This window comes from Pelophylax lessonae (genome assembly GCF_965119305.1).
Source record: "Pelophylax lessonae genome assembly, chromosome: 1".
NCBI lineage: Eukaryota > Metazoa > Chordata > Amphibia > Anura > Ranidae > Pelophylax > Pelophylax lessonae.
The window spans coordinates 682,125,206-682,141,651 of NC_138768.1; the positions used below are offsets into that span (position 1 = coordinate 682,125,206).

General features: G+C 41.0%; 2 protein-coding genes across 5 annotated transcripts in view; one reads left to right on the plus strand and one right to left on the minus strand.

Annotated features, from left to right (window-relative positions):
- The window catches only part of FNIP2 (folliculin interacting protein 2), a 150,389-nt gene extending 142,025 nt beyond the window's left edge, over positions 1 to 8,364 (plus strand). For all 3 annotated transcript variants that reach the window (XM_082269043.1, XM_082269041.1, XM_082269042.1), the window contains 2 exons: positions 4,948 to 5,063; positions 7,597 to 8,364. In XM_082269043.1, the coding sequence (XP_082125169.1) occupies positions 4,948 to 5,063; positions 7,597 to 7,675 (195 nt within the window). In that variant the 3' untranslated portion in view covers positions 7,676 to 8,364. The remainder of the gene's footprint in view (positions 1 to 4,947; positions 5,064 to 7,596) is intronic.
- A 6,336-nt stretch (positions 8,365 to 14,700) lies between these two features.
- Positions 14,701 to 16,446, minus strand: part of SPMIP2 (sperm microtubule inner protein 2) — a 79,106-nt gene continuing 77,360 nt past the window's right edge. The window contains exon 5 of one of the 2 annotated variants that reach the window (XM_082243630.1): positions 14,701 to 14,835. In XM_082243630.1, the coding sequence (XP_082099756.1) occupies positions 14,782 to 14,835 (54 nt within the window). In that variant the 3' untranslated portion in view covers positions 14,701 to 14,781. The remainder of the gene's footprint in view (positions 14,836 to 16,446) is intronic. The other variant, XM_082243631.1, reaches the window with a different exon arrangement.

Here is a 16,446-nt window from a genome sequence, read left to right on the forward strand (position 1 = left end):
ACCACTTAAAGGAGACTTTTTCCGCTCTTATTGATGTTTCTAGCAGCACTCTTTCCAGTCTTAGCTCATTTAACGCTACCAAAGTCACAAAGATTTTCCCTACCTGCTTTTCCAATGAATCCTTTATGGAAATTCGAAGCACCCTGAAAGTTGTTTGCTCACCCAAGTGCTTGTTAGCTCAGTTTTGGTTTTGTGTGAAGTCTTTGTTAATAAGTAAATAACAGCTATTTATTTTTTTTTTTTTTTTTTTTTTTACTAACCACTTTAAGACCAGGCCACTTTTTTTAACTTGGCACTGCGCGACTAACTGACAATTGCGTGGTCATGCAATGCTGTACCCAAATGAAATTTATGTCCTTTTTTCCCCCACAAACAGAGCTTTCTTTTGGTGGTATTTGATTACCTCTGAGCTTTTCATTTTTTTCGATATTAATAAAAAAAGCGAATATTTTGCGAAAAATTTACATTTTCTACTTTGACAGTTAATTTCAACATATTAAATTTTTGTCACCTTTTTAGGCCAGAATGTATTTAGCTACATGTCTTTTGACAAAAAAATTCTCAATGAGCGTATTTTTAACCACTTTAAGACCGGAAGATTTTACCCCATTCCTGACCAGGCCATATTTTGCGATTCTGCACTGCGTTACTTTAACGGATAACTGCGCGGTCGTGCGACGCTGTACCCAAATTCAATTTGTCCTTCCCCCCCCCCCCCCCCCCCCCACAAATAGATTTCTTTTGGTGGTGTTTGATCACCTGTGCGACTTTAATTTTTGAAAAAAGAGCGACCATTTTGAAAAAATATTTTGAGAACAATATTTTTCACATTCTGATATATATAACATTCCCCCCCCAAAAAATTTCCAAATCAGAATTTAACATTTTAGGCCAATTTGTTTTCTGCTACATATTTTTGGTAAAAAAAAATCACAATAAGCGTATTTTGATTATTTTGCGCAAAGGTTATCGCGTTTACTAACTACGGGAAAGATTTGTAATTTTTATAGTGTATATTTTTTTTTTTTTTTTACTAGTAATGGCGGCGATCTGCGTTTTTTATTTTTTTGCGGGACTGCGACATTGCGGCGGACAGATCGGACGCCTAACTGACATTTTCGACCCTTTTGGGGGGACATTACTACAGTAATCAGTGCTATAAAAATGCACTGTTACTCTAATAATGACACTGGCAGGGAAGGGGTTAACACTGTTGGTGATCAAGGGGTTAAATGTGTGCCTCATGCTTACTGACGTGTGTGGGGGGAGGGGGTTGTGTGACACAGATGGCAGGTTTCAGCTATGCTGAATCCTGTGATCTGTCCCTGCCTGTCAGAGAGGATCCAGCCGATTTTGTTTACACAAGCGGGCGGATTTCCTCAGTCTTTCCCCGACGATCGGAAGAGAGGTGGTGATCACCGCGTCTCCTCCCCTTGCCCAACTCCCGCTGTGTCGAAACACAGCGGGAGCGAGCCTCCGAGAGAGGTAGGTATCTGGCAACGGATGTCTACGTCGCCAGACCCAGGGCGTCCACTTTGCTGCAGTATCGGCAACGTGAGCAGTGTTAAAGTGGTTAAGTAAATTGCACTCCTTGGTCTTTAGAGGCACAAGTAATGTAGGCAGGGCCTCAGATGCATCCTGTGAGGGCTACCTCGCCGTCTGAAAAATCTTATGTATACACTGGGAGATCTCGCAAGAGATTTCACAACCTTTTTACATGGTGGATTTAATTTCTTTGTGACACTCTGGGAAAAGCGCTTGATGCACCTGTCCATAAAGAGGAACTGCAGTCTGCTCATATGATTTGTAATAAAAACATCTTTGCTATTCTGTAGCTTCCCTCCAGCCATTTTGTATATTATTTTATATGTACTGTGATTCTGTTCTTGCCAAATATGCTGCAAAAATCTCCCTCCACTAAGTCTGGCTGCAGCCATTTTTACTGTAGGCAGCTGAAGCTGCTGACTGTTCACACTTGCACCACTGTTTGCCTGCACATTTCTTCTATCTTGTTGAATACACATGAATCTCTGCAGTCTCCTGTTATCTCTGCCCTCATCCAGCCCCCTCCAGCACTCATTGGCTGTCCTATGACTCATCCCTCCCTCCCTTGCTGGCAAACTCTCACAAGCGTTAGAGAAAGAGAGAGAGAGCTGTGCTTGATTTCATTAGCCTAGCCCTAGGCTAATTACCAGACAAAGAGGAAGTGGGCTGTATAAGGTATTTACTTGCAGAAAAGCAATGTTTTACTATCCAAAGTTAAAACCACAAGGGCAGAGGATTTAATATATGGAAAAAAGAAAAAATTACTGAAGAGCCGCTTTAAGGACCCAACTAATAAGCGATTGTAATCCATTTTCAAACCACTGTTCTTACTGGTATGTCCTGCTTAACACCTGATCCTGGCTGTGACAATACTTTTCAAACCATATCTGACTGTTCTAAACCCCTTAAAAGATCGAACAAGGTGTAAGGCACTTTGGCTAAACTGCTGGACTGCCGAACCTTTGCACGAGAAGTATTCTGTCTTCATGACCTTCACAGTTTCTTTGATCTGTTAATAACATTATCAAAGATGCTGATGGTGGAAGGAGCACCCATCTTCAACAGAAAATTCTGGAACAAGGTGACATTGTTCCAGTGTCAGTGGGAGACTGTTTCTAGGGGTTTTACTCCAACCGGTTCACTATTCCTGAACTCTCATCTTTGATCTCAAGACTTTGAATATTTACATTTTTTAGTCTGTCATTGTCCCCTTACATCAGGGAGACCTCCTGGTTTCTGTGGATATTAAAGATGCCTATGTACACGTGCCCATCTTACTGTATTAGTAATTCTGTGCTTTGCCATGGGGCCACTATGCTAAAAGTTTGGCGCCCTGCTCTTTGTCCTATCCTCTGGAACCAGAACTTGCGGTGCAGGGTTAGCCCTGTAGCGTTCTATTAGCATCCCCTTTTTGGAATGCTTTGATGACCTCCAGTTGAAGGGGCAGTCAAGAGGTCTCCAGTGGATAGCCGGTCTCTAACTGTTCAAATGTTAGAGGTTCAGGTGGATCCTGAAGCTTCAGAAATAGTCCCTGGAAGCAACTCATTGCTTGCGGTATCTTGGTCCAGTCATGGGCACATCTTAAAACAGAGCCCTCCTTTGCCAGTTGAAAAAATAAAGGAAATGTATATGTGTATATGTATGTATGTGTATTAAAATACTTTTAAAACACATCAGTTCTCAATGAGGGAAAAATATCATGCTGGATATCTATACTGATATGGACTAGGTAACGTGTTAGGAATGAAAGGATGCCACATCGTTGGATGGAAATGAAAATTATCAACTTACAGAGGGCTGAATTTAAAGACACCCCAAAATTCAAAGTGAAAAAATTACGCAGCAGGCTAGTCAATTTTGCTGAAATTTCATTGCAACAACTCAAAATGGTACTTAGTAGTTTGTATCACCACAACGTGCTTATATGCATGCCTGACGTCAGGGCATGCTCCTAATGCGACGGATGGTGTCCTGAGGTATTTTCTCCCAGATCTGGACCAGGGCATCACTGAGCTCCTGAACAGAGTGAGGTGCCACCTGGTGCCGTCAGATGAACCGAAACATAATGTCACTGAGGTGTTATTGGATATGGGTCAGGTGAGCATGGGGGGCCATTCAGTAATATCAATTCCTTCATCCTCCAGGAACTGGCTGCACACTCTCTCACCACATGAGGCCAGGCATTGTCGCGCACCAGAGAGGAACCCAGGACCTACTGCACCAGGGTACAGTCTGACTATGGGTCCAAGGATTTCATTCCGATTCCCTAATGGCAGTCAGGGTGCTGTTGTCTAGCCTGTAGAGGTCTGTGCGTCCCTCCATGGATATGCCTCCCCAGACCAGCACTGACCCACCCCCAAACCAGTCACGCTGAACGATGTTACAGGCATCATAACATTCTCCATGACTTCTCCAGACCCTTTCAGGTCTGTCACATGTGCTCTGGATAAACCTGCCCTCATCTGTGAAAAGCACAGGGCGCCAGTGGCAGACCTGCCAATTCTGTTGTTAATTGGCAAATGCTGATTGAGCTCCACGGTGTCGGGCAGTGAGCACAGGCCACTAGAGGAAGTCATACACTCAGGCAACTCTCCATTAAGTCTGTTTCTGATTGTTTGGTCAGATATTCACACCAGTGGACTGCTGGGGAGGTCATGTTGTAGGGCTCTGGCCAGTAACGGCTCCTTGTATAAAGGAGCCATTACTGGCCCTGCTGATGGGTTAAAGACCTTCTACGGCCCAGTCCAGCTCTCCTAAATTAACTGCCTGTCTCCTGGAATCTCCTCAATGCTCTTGAGACAAAGCAATACTCATTGAAAAGGTACATATTGATGTGCCATCAATATGGACTGTCTGTGCAACCTCTATAGCAGGGGTCTTCAAACTATGGCCCTCCAGTTGTTCAGGAACTACAATTCCCATCATGCCTTGTGGTGTCTGTGAATGTCAGAGTTTTTCAATGCCTCATGGGACATGTAGTTCCGCAACAGCTGGAGGGCCATAGTTTGAGGATCCCTGCTCCATAGGGTCCAGGTATCGCCTCATGCTACCAGTAGTGATACTGACCCTAGCCAAATGCAAAACTAGTCAAAAACAGTCAGAAAAGAGGAGTAGGAAAAAAACATCTGTGGCCTCTACCTGTAAAACCATTCCTGTTTTTGAGGCCGTCGCATTGTTCCCCATCTAGTGCACGTGTTAATTTCATTAACACCAAAGCAGCTGAAACTGAATAATAACCCCCTCCACTACTTAACTAACCAGATCAATATCCCAGGAGTTTAATTCATTGACTTGATGCTTGCTATAGTCTGATTTAAAAAGAGTTCCCTTACTTTTGAGGTGTGTGTGTGTGTGTCATGATACTCTATAAATTTTTCTTGATTTCATCTTTTTTATCCTTAGTGCGTGATGTATCTAGAAGACAAATTACAAGAGCTGTATTTCAAGAGTAAAATGTTGTCGGAGTATTTAAGGGGCCACAAGAGAGTCCATGTAAAAGAGCTTGGTTTGGTATTGGGGTGAGTAATCAATAAAAAGAAGGGATGCACAAAAACTACTGTAACCAGATAAGAAAATTATGTATCCAGCATTTATGTATTTTTAATGCTTCTGGTAAATCCAAATGTGTTTTTTGTTTTTTTAATAACGTGCAGATTTCTGTTGCTTTTGTGAAGCTATTTAGCGTGTGATGTGCTACCTATATAAAATGAAGGGATGACTCTCAGAGCAGACTTTGCATTAAAATGCATGGCCCAGCTATAGTATCTTGGCCACTTGCCCTGTAAATATCAGCTGCTGAAAGTATGTGCAAAATGTATCTGTAAAGAAAAATGGTAGATTTTATACTTGCCCAATGCCATTGGTGAGAGTAACGAGTCTGGAAAAATCCTGGGGAATACAGGGCAACCAAGATCTCACAAGGAAAGAAATTAACTTGAGTGTTGTCTGTGCTGCATGTTACTGTAGGGATTCAGTTAAGCAGCCTTCTTCTGATTGTACTACAGGGCCAGCCAGGGTTAATGTTACTGTAGTAGGATTTGGGAAGTAGTGCAGCAGCAGCCTTCTTCTAAAGGTCATTGCAGTTGCACCATACAGGGCAGGCCAGGGTTAATGGTAATGTAGGGAACTGCAGGTTAATAAGATGATCACGATGATCTAAAATTGTGTAGTTTTTAAGAAGCCAGCAAAATCCAGTGTGTAGACACACATGCCCGTATATTTCAAAACGGTATTGGAGATGTATATAATCATATGACTTCCTGCAGTTGTCAGGTTGAATCAAGGAGAAGTCTCTAATTGAGGAGTGAGACACCAGTACCGCCTTGTTAAGTAGTTTTAAAAGCTATTGGATCACGGGAATTAGATGTTGTTCCAACAAATATGAATATAAATCTATATAAATCCCCACAGATCATTTCATGGCAGCATAGAATAGGACAACGAAGTCTCAGGACAGTCTATAGTTTTGAATAGGTCACAGAGACCAATGAATATAGGAGTAAAATTTCATCAGTAATTTCTGACAGGATGCCTGATGATCCGGGGTGGACGGTGGGGGAGGGAGAGGACCAGCAGGGAAGAGGATTTGACAGGGAGGTACACCCTAGAATCCACACAGTGCTATGACGGGGAGAGACGCTGTGAAGTAGAACAGCGAGGGCTCACATCAAGTAAGTCTCTATAATGTAAGAAATCCAGACAGCGGTCAGGTAGTGATGGTGGATGTGTTTTTAACATGTAGACATAAGCAGATTGCTTACCGCATCTCTGAAGTATTCCACCACTCATAGATACCTGATGGTCATGGCCCTTTCTCCATCCCTTCACTAATTCAGAGGTTCCTCTCCCGGCAGTCTAACTTTTGGGTCTGTTTCCAAGTAGGTATTCATCCGTTCCCGTGGTCTCCAAATCTCCCCTATTGGCGCCGTGAGTCCGGTTCGTCACTTCCTGACCGAGCGGTGAGTAGCGGCACAGCGAACCAATCGCGTCGTGAATAGCGGCACAGCGAACCAATCAGGTGTGCAGGCACGCGTGATTGGTTCCCTGTGCCGCTGCTCACCGCTCAGTCAGGAGAGCTGCAGGACGGACTTAACATGCAGGACGGTCGGGCTGTACTCTTCTCTCTATACCTTCCTTCACTGTGAGTCCCCAATATCGGCTGATCCGGCGATGTGACTATCGCCCACTCCCACAGCACGATATTCGATGTTACATCGAATATCGTTCAGCCCTACTAGGATATTTCAAAATCTGTTAAACCTTAAAATGAAAAAGATGTCACTGATGTGGATGGAAGCACATTGATCCACAGTGATGGTAGGGTACCCCTGTATATAGACTGCTCCACTGTTATAGGACTCAATTTAAAGGCGTAATGGCTTTTTGCTTAGGAACAATTTACTGTTTTTGGAAGAGAAAGCAGTTGGGTAGCTGACACAACTTCACCTCCTACAATGTAATTGGCATTGTGAGGGTTTCCTAAGAGCTGCTCATTCAGCCTAGGTTCACACTGGTGCGTGCAAAACACTGCATGTGATTCACACAAGAATCCCACCACATTCTGTGCACATCCCATGCGATGTTCTGTATGGCTCAAATCGCATTGCATCTGCACCAAAATGGTGCAGGACCCTATTTTTTCCCTGCATCTGAATCACATTGCATGGGTGTCACACCCATGTGATACGATTCTGGTGTTTTGTGATCTGTTTTGGGGTCTCGTTATCCTAACATTGACACCTGCAGCAGATCGCATGGAGTGTGATGCGGGGAAACGCAGTGAATCTTGTGCGTTTCCCACATCACATCACTGTGAACCAGGGCTCCTACACAACAATGTATTGCCATTTGTTAAGCTATAAAAGGGATACTCTTAACCTCTGTGTCCTAAAGTAAAGAACATTCCTGTGAGTTATGATTTACTCTACTACTTGTATTTATAATCTGTGTGGGGTAACTTGACCCAAGTGAAGCAATATATTACTTTTTTTTTTTTCTCTGATTGTAGTCTAACTACTTTTTTTTTTTTTTTTTTTGTCTGTACAAATTTAGGATTGAATCCAGTGACTTACCTTTGCTGGCAGCTGTGGCGAGTACTCATTCACCCCATGTTGCACAAATCCTTTTCTAAGCTGCATTCTACAAATGGTCATTCCTTAAGCTGCAAAGAAGCAACCAATCGGAAGAGGGGCCAATGAATTGTGCTGCAATTTCTTCCTACTATAAACTCCTTTGCCCCACTAACCCCTAGGGGACACATTTTAAAGTTTACATGAAGTACGAGGCATTATGGTGTTTCCCCCGTGGCCTTCTGTCGTTTCACAGGGAAGAATTAAGGAGAAGTCCAAAATTCTCAAACACTACAGAAATTTTTTTGACTCCGCATGCTTGTTAGGATATTCTTGTATGGACGATGTATATATCTTAATGGTTTTTCTACTGTTTTTGCTCGCACTTGGAGCATTACTTATTGTACTTTTACAGCAATGTGTTTTTAATAGGAAATGTATGGATTATAGCATGCTATAATTGTGCTGTAGGAGATGCTTTGCAACAAAGAAATGGAAACTTAATGTATTCTCATTCACCATCAATTTCTCTTAATTCAGGGCCATATGTTTATCAGTTAGTTGACTCTTGGCAACTCTTGTAATCCTTTTAGCTGACACAAGTGAGATAATCTTGCATATATACAGTATACAAGTTGCTTTTTTCTTGGTTGGATGGTCATTGTTCAACTTTACTATTTATTGAACTATTGGGCAGCAGCAAGCACAGACTGACTTCAGTGGCTTCATAGCAAGCATTCAAGTTGTGAAGCCGTAGAAGGAACATGAAATCCAGGGAACTAGGAGCTCTTTTAGGGATTCTAACACAGTCAAGGTTCCCAGTGCCTGACTCCCAGCTGCAGTGTAAGCTGCACAACCCCGATAGTGTGCTCTCCCCAGAACTAGCACTACTAGGTGCTGGGGGCTATGGCTGTGTAGGATATTAGCGGTTTCTGACGGCTCACTTTCAGCCTGCAGTGGCAGCACCAGCAGTTCTGTTGCGATAAGTTTACTTTGCAGAGATAGTGACTTACCTGAATCCTTAACTTTGACTGGTGCATCAGAGATTATGTATTGTGCATTCCCCAAATAGCATTCTGTGATTCACAAATCCCAGCAGAGGAAAGCTCAAAGGGGCACTGCCACTAGAGACAGCCGACTGTTTGGAAGCAGTCTGGCTGCCAAAATAGCTTTTCTCCTACTACTATACACAAAGTTTAAATCTCATGTACATTTAATCCTGAGCTGAAAGTCTGCAGCAGAGTCCTAGTCATCTATGAAAAGGAGTGAGCCATTGTCAGTTTGATAAAAATTTAAACTGTGGCTTAAAGACCACATTTGATATTCCTGACACCGTCGTTTTACATGTAAGTAAAAGGTGTGATGCTTCAGGTATTAATGTATTATTACTGTTTCATATGACAAAATCTGAATATTTGTGCCCATTTTCTCAAAAACATCCCTCTCAGCCATACCAAAACTAGCACTGTGCTGCAAAGCAAGGGACAGCTGATATTTGCACACATGGACTTCTCCTGTTTTTTTAGCAAGCACAGGAAAAGGCAGTAAACCAAGGCACATATATTTAAAAATGGTACAAATAAAATCTAAGGTACAGTTCAGTAAACAAACCATGCAGTATATTGGTGGAAATCATAATATTGTATATCAAGCATGTATAGTGCTGTTCCTTTAAGGGCAATAAAACCAATATGCAACTTCAATTACCATTCCCTTAAAACCTAAACAAATAGATATCTAAAGTGTTACCACTTTAAATAATGTTATCCATTATTCAATGTGAAAAAAGTCCCATTCCAGGTCCACTGTGCAAAAAGTTTGTATGCCAGTACACCACATGGAAAGGTCCTTTACCACCACCAACAGCTTACCATGTGGTTTGGCGTCTTATTAATGGAGGCCTGGTTCACACCTATGAATTTTTTTAGTGCATTTTCAGTTTTGCAGAAACACACTACAGTCCATTTAGCATGGTGTCCTATGGGTCATTTTCCCATCTGTGCATTTTATGGAAAGGGCCAGGGACCAGCAGTTTGAAGTTTATGGAACCAAAAACGCAAAGATTCAAAAATGTCTGTTGAAGAAAAATGAAAATGCACCCAGAATATTCATCAGCTGCAACCTGCATAGGTGTGAACCAGGCCTTAAACCCACTCAGATGGCCCACAGGGCATTTGTTTCAGAATGCTCTTGCTAGTATCCATCTCCACATCTTGAAATAAGCAACTTCCAACACGCAGACAGTGCCTGGATGCTCGTGGAGCTCATAATCTCTCTGCCCGAGTTTGTGATGCACAAATTTATTGCTGTCTAGGTCCTCAGTCTCAATTACATCCTCCTGGGGTGACTCCTCTTTCGGATATCCGGTTCTGACAGAGTTGCTTATTGGAAGATGTGCGGAGATTAATATGATTTACCATTCTGAAGCAAGTGCCCTGTGAGCCATTTTAGCAGGTTTAAAAGCTAAGAGACCTCCATTGATCAGGTGTCAAACCACATAGTCAGGAGTACGGCTATGTGTTGGCGGCAGTGAAGGACCTTTCCACGTGGTGTACTGACCCTTTCGTTAAAACTTTTGGACTTGTGGACTTAATTGGAATGGGAATTCATTATAATTTTAATATTTTAATATCATTTTTTTTACATTGAAATGATGGATAACAAAGTATTAACACTTTAGATATCCATTTCTTTACATTTTAAGGGGGTGGTATTTGATGTTGCATATTGTTTTTTGCACTTAAAGGAACAGCGATTATATATGTTTAATATAAAATGTTTGCAGATATCTATTTGTGGGTATTTTTGTTGGCAGCTGTTTTTTGTTTTTCTAAAACAGATCTTTGGGTACACTTGGACACTAACTTAAATGGATAGCGGTTGGCAATACTGCTTATTTTCATTGCACTTTAAAGCAATAGTGATTAGGTGTTATGGGTAGTTTGTAGATAATAGTTCTGCTTTAGAGAAACACTCTTGATCACATTAGGATATTTTGCATTCGTGCAGAGTCCATTTTGGTTTTCAGTAAATCCTAAAATCCCTATTGGTTTTATCCATTTCTAATAATCCTCATAGACCTCTACAGGTTGTGCCATGGTGAGAGACAAATAACCATTCTGAAACCCAAGAAATCTAAATGCTTTAGTAAGGCAGTGCCAAGAGCATTGATGGTGTGCACAATGCTTTAATATCTAGCAACCAACCCTAAATCATTTCTTGTATTATTAGTTGGTTGCTCTGGGCTGGCCCACTTTATACCTCATGGGAATTTTTGTTCACTACCCCATTGTTGCGGTTTGCTTCATCATGCTGTAATCTTACATCAGCTGGGAGACGTTTCATGAAGATGCAGTCCCTTGTTTCATGGGCAGATTTTAGGATCACATTTGATTGCTGCATTTCTGCTTGCTTTTTCTTCTATGAACCCTTTCAGGCAAATGTATCATTATAAATCCTTCTTTAATCAAATGTGGAAGTTTCTGGCATAGGTCTTGGTAGCTGGAAATTCCCAGTGAGAGACTGTTCTTTATGTGCACCTATAGAGAGAGACCACTAGAGGATGCATGATGTAATATTTAAGTGCTATGAATCCACAGATGAGTTTTTCATAGGAACATACTGAGAAGTATACTGACCAGTAGCCTATTTGTAGACATGCAAGTAGATCTCATCAGGATACTTAATGGAGTACTAATAAAGGTAAAGACACTGGCTGCATTTGTGATCAGATGCTATAGTTGACTAGATTTGTGATCAGATGATATGCTGAAGCACTAGATTTAATAACTACTGGTCCAAAATAAGCTCTCCAGGAGGTACTCAGTCATGGGAACCCTCCCAAATTTTTCTCCTCTTCCTGGGGCAGCGGCATTGTGCTGGACTCAAAAATGAAATTTGATCTGTGCATAGACTAACATGAAGGGGCATTTAGAGACAGAAAGAAAATGCCAGACACCCCTAAAAGCAGTGTTAGAAACGTGTGTGCATAAGCCCTAAACATGCTGGGCCTGCATTGTTCGTAGCAACCAGTCAGATTCTCCTTTCATTTTTCTGCCCAGCACTGGGAAACTATGGCTGCCGTCTGTTTGGCTCAATGGGCAATCCAACAGGTTGGAACGGGAGAATGATGCATGCTATATCAGACTGAATTTTGAAACTGAACTTCAGGTGCACATTAAAGCTTACAGGAAATTGCCCAAATGATATGAATTCTGGGGAAAAAAAAATATTTATATAAAAATGTAATTCTAAATAACTTATTGTAACTGTTCAAGTTGGCTCCTATAAATGTTGTATGGAGGAATGTCAAATGATTGAGTTCCCTCACAAGCTGAGAGCTAGAAAGATTTCTCTCTGGAAGCATCTTAGGGACTGGAGAAAACAAGTCAGAGCTTCCTACAGGAAAAGGACAGTTCTGTACAAAGGTACTATTATTGCTCAGTACATAGGCTGCTTAAACCAATAACACTATCCATTCCAATTATGCTGGGCAAGATCATTATAGGTAATGTGTTTTTTGCTGGATTTCTGCTTTAAAATGAAGAGCCATTTAGTAATTTATGAAATGTCCTGTAACCAGCCCTTTGAGGAATGAGATATTCAGCACTGGTAATTTTGTAGCAGAATATTTTATGGTGCAGTACAACATTTTTATTATATAAGCTTGCTGACCTTACACTATTGCAATAATTCAGCAAGGCCATGAAATGATGCTGTATGCGAGCTCATTGCAACCAATCAGAAAAATATGGTAGCAAATAATTTCAGGTTACATCCTTAAGGGTGAATAAAATTGCTTAAGTCAATATTAAATATGTTTATATAACACTAATTATCAGACCTTAGTCACTGTCACTTCTTCACCTTACTACCTCAATTGTTAGGACTGTGACTCTTTGTAAGTCTTAATTTTTATTATAATGGGGGGAAAAACACCTCATGAACGCGTTGTATAATTAGACCAGACTGCATTCAAATGTGTCACAATTAGCTTTACTGTGTTGTGTAAGTTGGGTAGAAATGCACTACACAAGACATGGATGCTAGTTAAGCCCCGTACACACGTACCGAATGTCGGCCGAACGATCGGCCGTCTTTTGTCCGGTGCTGTCCTGTCGGCTGAAAAGTGCTAAAGACTGCACACGAATTTTGTCGGCCAACAGCCGACTGCAGAAGTGATGTCATGTGATGGTTAGCTTTCCGTGTCTTTTTTTTTTTTCTCAGAGCATGCCCAGTCTTGATAATCTGCTGTTTGTCGGCCGAATTCTGTACTGACTTGCGAACAATCGGCCGTTCTGGTGACAGCCAACAAAAATTTTATAGCCTGCACACCCGATTCTGTTCGGCCGAAAAGTCGCAGTCGGTTGTTTCAGAAGCATCATACTAACAAGCCGACAATCGGCCGATCGGTCGGTGGCCGAATATTTACGGCCGACAATCGCTACGTGTGTACGGGCCTTTATTTTTTATGTTTAAAAATAATCCAGTGATGAGTTTTCTGTGTTGTGGTGTTTTTTTTTTTTTTTTTTTTTTTGCGTTAGAATTTTATTTAGCAGTATTAACATAGATTCTGCTTCAACAAGTTTGACTTTTAATTCATTTTGGTATGTTTATGGAGGAAATGTACAGCTTTTAAGCTTATTGTATTTGCAAAGAGTCTAACCTTACTAAATGTTAGCATATTGTTAGGATGAGCTGCTGTCATCTTGTTGAGGCCAGATCACATTTATTTCTGGAAATGTTATTTTATATTGCTGCTTAATTTAGAAGTTTATTTTTGGTACAGTGTGAACATAACCCCTATCTGGTCAGCTTTTTTTTTTTCTTTTTTTCTTTGTGAAGAATTGGTTGTTGATGGCAGACAGTCTTACTGTGGATGTATGAATATGCTGTCCACCTAGCGGGAGACATTGTGAACATGTGATTTGTGTGCGTGGCACAGTCTCCTAGGTAGATATTATCTGCACTGTATAGTATTCATTGAACAGTTGTCAGTTGAATTTGGGGAATATATTCCTTATATATACTGTTGTATCATTTTAAATATATTTTATGTGGAATTTGGTGCAATAAACCTTTGAATACATGTTTTTATCTTGTGTGTTCCTTATCCAATGCATTAAAGGAAACTAATCTCATAACCCTGTGCTATGGTTATCTGCAATACTGAACTTTTGAGCTCGGGCCTGGTAAGAGTGTCTGAAGATTGCCCAGAATTATGGAGGTAATTAGATTTGTGTTTTTTAACATGTGTAACCTCCCCTCGCTGTGAATTAAGGAGTATATACTCTTGTTGCTTTAATGCCTTGTGAAGGACACTTAGCTTGTGAAGGAAAATAGCTATTGCAGATGATTACCAGTGAGTGCAGTGTTGTGTGATTTTGTACTATTTGTTATAGAAGCTAACTTTTATTACATTCCTGCTGCTTTCTGTACCTCAATCTCTGTGTCATATGAGCTTTAAAAAAGGAAAACTGCCATTCGAAAACCATAGGGCTGCCATAGCTTATTTAACCCTTTTTAAAAAATGATTCTTGTCTGGCTATCCTGCTGCTCCCGTTTCTGCTTCCCAGGTGCCCTCACTTGCTTCATGCTTGTTTCAGGTTAGAAGCCACAGTACTTTTCTGTGTTGATGAGTAATGTTTGGTCACATTTCTTTGTGTTTCTAGTAATACCTTAAGACGTTTCGAAGCTACACAATGTGGGTGAAGGGGGGTAAATATTTGCAGTAGCTGGCCATTAGTTAAAGCTATTTTCCAGGTATGGCAATTTTTGCTAGCTTGGACCATTGTAGGTATGCGTGTGTCACACTTGTGGAAGCTGGAAATCACTGTAGTAGGCACTGCTACCACAGTGATCTCTAGCTTCCAGAGATCCCAAAGGTAATGGCACATACATAATTACATTGGTGCAAGCTGGACCAATGTAACTATGTAAAAATTTCCATACCTGGAATTCAGGTTTAATAACATAATTGGAACCCCCACAAAGACTGTTGCAACATATGAGATTTGGAAATAACACATTTACAAGAAGAAGATAGTTTAATAACACCCATCGCCAGCCAAAATTTCTTCATTCTGTTTTCTGGTTATTCTTCTATAAGCAGTAGCATGTGAATACAAACGCAAAGATGTGTCCAAGTTGGCTCCAGTAGGAAGTCTGCTTACAAACCATTACTCTGTTTGTCATTTCCTGTGCTGCTATGAACACTTATATCCTACAGAAGAAAGCATTACATTGTTAGAACTGTCAAAGCACAATCCATCCATAAACATGAAAAACATAGCAGCTATTTAGTAAACTAGTGCCCTACAGAAGCCAGACCACTTTTCACTTTACTAAAAGATGGTCCTAGTTGTAATGGGATCTCACATCATACGGTCAATGAATATATTGGTGTTTCACGATGCTTAAGATTCTTCTAAATGATATAATCCCTTTTTTAACTGTTTATACAATTTGCCATGTGATTGTGCATCTAATGTAGGTAGTATTTTACATTGCTTATACTAAAAGCACATCCTAATATTGCACCCTGATGTATGGTTATGTGAGCTCTATGAATGCAGATTATCTTAATTGTACAGGACACAGGCTGAGTAATCATAGACTCTGGCTTTATAGGCTGGTACTTTCAGCTTATTGGACAGTGGCAAGCTTTTAAGGAAACAACCACAACTCGGAGTCTTCCAAGTCCACCAAGTGTCTTAAGGTGATGGATTTCTTCTCCCTTACAGAAAAATCACTCTTAGCTTAAAATAAGGTAGTTATCTTAGGAATCTTCAATCCACTTAATACAACACTCACCTTGCGCAACACATGTACAGTGGATTGCCACAGGGAGCTATACAGATCCAGGGCCATGGTCTATTCCTGTGGAGCCCAGATCTTGAAACCCCCAGACTCCTATACACCTGATTCTGCATCTTTGCATAATATGCGCACCTCTGCTGTAGGCAAAAGCCTTGGAATTGTCGCACTTGATTCTTCCCCCCCCCCTAAAGCTATGCCCCTTTTTAGTACAAAGGAACACCCTGTATCTAAAAAGACCTCCTCCAACCATGAACAAAAAGAATAGGCAATGTATGATGATTGGGTCACTCGAGAATTTTCATCCCACCGAAAATCATTTACATGCCATATCCAGTGGAAAAACATTCACAAAAAAGTGGTCTGTTCTAGTAATAGATCCTGCTGTCTGTCTTGCACAAACATTTCACTTTACCAACCAAAGATGTTCCTTCATTCAAAAATTCTGCAAATAGTAAGTTTTGTAAAGCTCTTAAAGGCTCTCTTTATACTTGGCCAGCTCTGCAACAATTTCTGTCTGTCAAAGTGCAGCTAGGGCAATAACCAAAAGGGTCTGTTTTCCAGCAGTATACGTTAACTGAGCTATTATAGCAATTATCTACTGTCCTGCTCTTTTTGTGCCAGAACAAGTTTTGACACAAATTTGCATTCTTCATTCACATATGCAGAATTTTGTGGCTCAAAGCCTGGTCAGCTGAAGCTGCTTTTCAAATACACCTCACCTGTATGTCCTTTGAAGAAGAATTTCAAAGGGGGACAAAATAAAGTTCAAAACTTCACCCACTCACTGCTTTATCTCATATCATCCAATCTGATGTGCAAAATGCCCTGAACCAATTCTTGTCTCGGGGAGCAGTTGTGCCAGTATACCAACAGGAATAATTCAAATGATTCTATGGAAATCCCAATGGGGATACTTGTCCTATCCTGGACATTAAATCCATAAACAAATGCCTTCAAGTTCCAAAATTTTGCATGGAAACCGCAAGGCCAGTTATTGCTTCTGTGGGACCAGGGG